Here is a 1905-nt window from a genome sequence, read left to right on the forward strand (position 1 = left end):
GCTCTGCGCCTGCCGAAGACACAGACGTCCATCCCCGTGAACACTGGGACGCAACTCAATGGGAAAGGAAAGGATTCTTAATATTTCAACTGTTGCGTATATTAGCTGCGACATATGAATCAAGATGCTTATGACTGAAAAAATTAGATTGACAGATGACCATTGATATATGATTGGCCGAATTTAAGTGTTCAGGCTGACGTAGAACTAACTGGCCTGCATAAAGTAATGAAAAAAACACAGATTTTTAAGACAGGATTTTTTTTTCTAAATAGAAATTTTCTAATTTTTGGGACAATGTTTAAGCCAGATATACTTGATGTTTAAATATAACTTCCCTACAACTTTAAAATTAGAATATAGAGAGACAATACCGTAATGCAATAACTGTGCTATAAACTGTTATTCTAAACTAAATGGGAAAAACATTGTATTATAACAAGGATTAAATTATAGTAATATATTTGATTATTTTCCTATATGTTTAGGTTGATCTATGTATGTTAATAAAGACTGTCCAATTCTCTTATCATGGCTTATGACTGTATAAATATAAAGACTGTATAAAAAAACAAATGAATTACTTTTGAAGCTACATGCTTTACCATGGTTTAAGTAATATAGCTTTAGCTTATATTTCAGAGGAAACTAGTTATTTGCATAAAGAGATTATTAAATACTAACATAAAATATAGGAAATAAAATCCGCTGGAATAATTCTTAGGGAGTAGAAAACTCTGAACTGTTTATGGATTAACTTTAGGAACAAGCGTCAACAAGCGAGTTGGTTGTGTACTTATTTTATGACATAATATAATTTACAGTACTGCTACTGTGGCGGTGATATAACTCGGCTATAGATGCGATAACACAAAGTAACGAAAATTAAAGTTTCCAGTCAGGACAAAATAAAAAAGCGACGGAGAGGAGAGAGAGATAAGTCTTTAAAAATCCCTGTTGATTTTCTGCAGGGCTGTCAAACTAGCTTAGCTGGCTAGCCCAGTCAGCTACATAATTAGCCTGTTAGCTACACAAGTTAGCTTCCACTTTCGAAGAAACCAAAAGAAACGACACGACAAGTTACACCCAAACACTGTTGACGCAACTAAAATGGACCAAAGAGTGAATGAAAAACAGCAAACAGTCAAACTGAGGCTAACTTTAGCTAAAAGTCACTTTAACGGCTAGCAGCGTTCAAGCTAGCTCACTTGTAAGAGTGACGTGACGTCAAAGTTTTGGGTACGTGTCTCTTTCAAACAGGTAGAGACACAAATAACAGCAAAACAAATAGAAAACTATCCACATATACTCACGCTTTGTCAACCAGCTCCCGTACTTTCCACATGTTCAGCATCTTGACTGTGTGAAAAGGGGCTTTATGCCTCGGTGAGAAAAATAAAAAAAAAAGCCCTTCACACCGGGGGAGGAACAGCGAAACCAAACCTTGAACTCTGAAACTAATCTATTCCTCACCTCCTCTTTAAGACAGGAGGCGCAAACGCACCAGCAGGCGGACAGGAGAGCTTTCAGGCAGCAAATGAAACGTTCACGTCATCGAAACAGCCCGCAGCAGTGTTGGAGTTGTAGTTTATTATCCAGGTTTAGGTCAACGTGCGTTAAAAGATCATTTAAAGTTAGGAAAGCTGCCGACTTCCTGGAGTGGCTTTGTTATATATATGTTATATATATATATATATATATATATATATATATATATATATATGTGTGTATATATGTAACATATAAAATTTATTAAAATATAAAATGTATTATCTGCAAAATAAAACTTTCCAGGGGTACAAGTATTAAAAAATGAGACTTTTTTTTATCTTTTATTTTTTTAATTTTTTCGTTTTATTCCCCCAGTTTTTTAGTTTTGTTTTCCCAGTTTTTTAGCTTAAAATT

General features: G+C 34.5%; 1 protein-coding gene across 1 annotated transcript in view; it reads right to left on the reverse strand.

Annotated features, from left to right (window-relative positions):
* The window catches only part of LOC107086539 (clathrin interactor 1-like), a 23431-nt gene extending 21922 nt beyond the window's left edge, over positions 1-1509 (reverse strand). Inside the window, exon 1 of the mRNA XM_015377540.1 lies at positions 1314-1509. Coding sequence (XP_015233026.1) covers positions 1314-1354 — 41 coding nt within the window. The 5' untranslated portion in view covers positions 1355-1509. The remainder of the gene's footprint in view (positions 1-1313) is intronic.
* Positions 1510-1905: the final 396 nt, after the last annotated feature.

This window comes from Cyprinodon variegatus, unplaced genomic scaffold (assembly GCF_000732505.1).
Source record: "Cyprinodon variegatus isolate N-32 unplaced genomic scaffold, C_variegatus-1.0 Scaffold8, whole genome shotgun sequence".
NCBI classification, from domain to species: domain Eukaryota; kingdom Metazoa; phylum Chordata; class Actinopteri; order Cyprinodontiformes; family Cyprinodontidae; genus Cyprinodon; species Cyprinodon variegatus.